Source organism: Apteryx rowi, unplaced genomic scaffold, assembly GCF_003343035.1.
Source record: "Apteryx rowi isolate R43461 unplaced genomic scaffold, aptRow1 scaffold_1291, whole genome shotgun sequence".
Lineage (NCBI taxonomy): Eukaryota > Metazoa > Chordata > Aves > Apterygiformes > Apterygidae > Apteryx > Apteryx rowi.
In genome coordinates, this window is record NW_020447521.1 from 80,976 (window position 1) to 81,871 (window position 896).

Genomic DNA, 896 nt, shown 5'->3' on the forward strand with positions numbered 1-896 from the left:
AGCCCAGGCAACATCCCAGCGCTACTGATGGCAGCAGAGCACACCTGCAGCAGGCAGTGCTTCCAGGYACCAGTGTCTTGATGGGGSWWAGATGGTCCAACAATTTCCTGGGCACAAGCGCCTCACAGGCCTGCATGGAGACCTGGAGACCCTAAGAAATGCTGCACCCGAGCTTTGCCTCCAAACCCTGTTGCAGAAGCAGCGTCTTTCTGCCTCGAACTAATGCACAAGCTCTGAACAAGGCAAAGAAACACCAGCCCCAATAAACAGCTCAGTTTCTCTGGCTTCCCATCCAAGACAACATGGACATTACTGTCTCACGAATCTGCTTGTTGTTCACTCCATAAATGACGGGATTTAGCATGGGGGGAACCACTAYGTAGAGACAGGCCAGCAGGATGTGGACGTGGCGBGGGATGCTGTGGCCACCAAAGCGGTGCGTGAAAAAGGAGAAGAACGCCGGCGTGTAGAACAGGAGGATGATGCAGAGGTGGGAGCCGCAGGTGCTCATAGCTTTGCGACGGGCACCTGCAGAGGGCAGCTGGAAGACAGCCCTGAGAATCAGTCCATAAGACACAGCAATGAACACTACATCCATCCCTGCTGTCAGCAGGGCAACAGTTAAACCATACACAACATTGACTTTTATGCTTGTGCAGGCCAGCCTGGCTACACCCATGTGCTCGCAGTACGAATGAGGGATAACGCGGTTTGTGCAGTAAGAAAGCCTTAGCAGCAAAAAAACCATCGGGAGGATGATGCAGACACCTCTGACAACAGCTGCCAGCTCTATTCTCCATATGACTGAGTGGGTCAATAAAGTCACATATCTCAGGGGGTTGCAGATGGCAACATACCGATCAAAGGCCATGGCCACCAGAATTCCTGACTCTGCA

The 896-nt window shown here is 52.8% G+C and overlaps 1 protein-coding gene across 1 annotated transcript; it reads right to left on the reverse strand.

The window, feature by feature from the left end:
- Positions 1-240: 240 nt before the first annotated feature.
- Positions 241-889, reverse strand: LOC112961154 (olfactory receptor 52D1-like; the record flags this gene model as incomplete). Its single annotated transcript, XM_026056041.1, has 1 exon — positions 241-889. A coding segment is annotated over one exon (618 nt), but the record flags the coding sequence as incomplete, so codon positions are not given.
- Between the last annotated feature and the right edge of the window lie 7 nt (positions 890-896).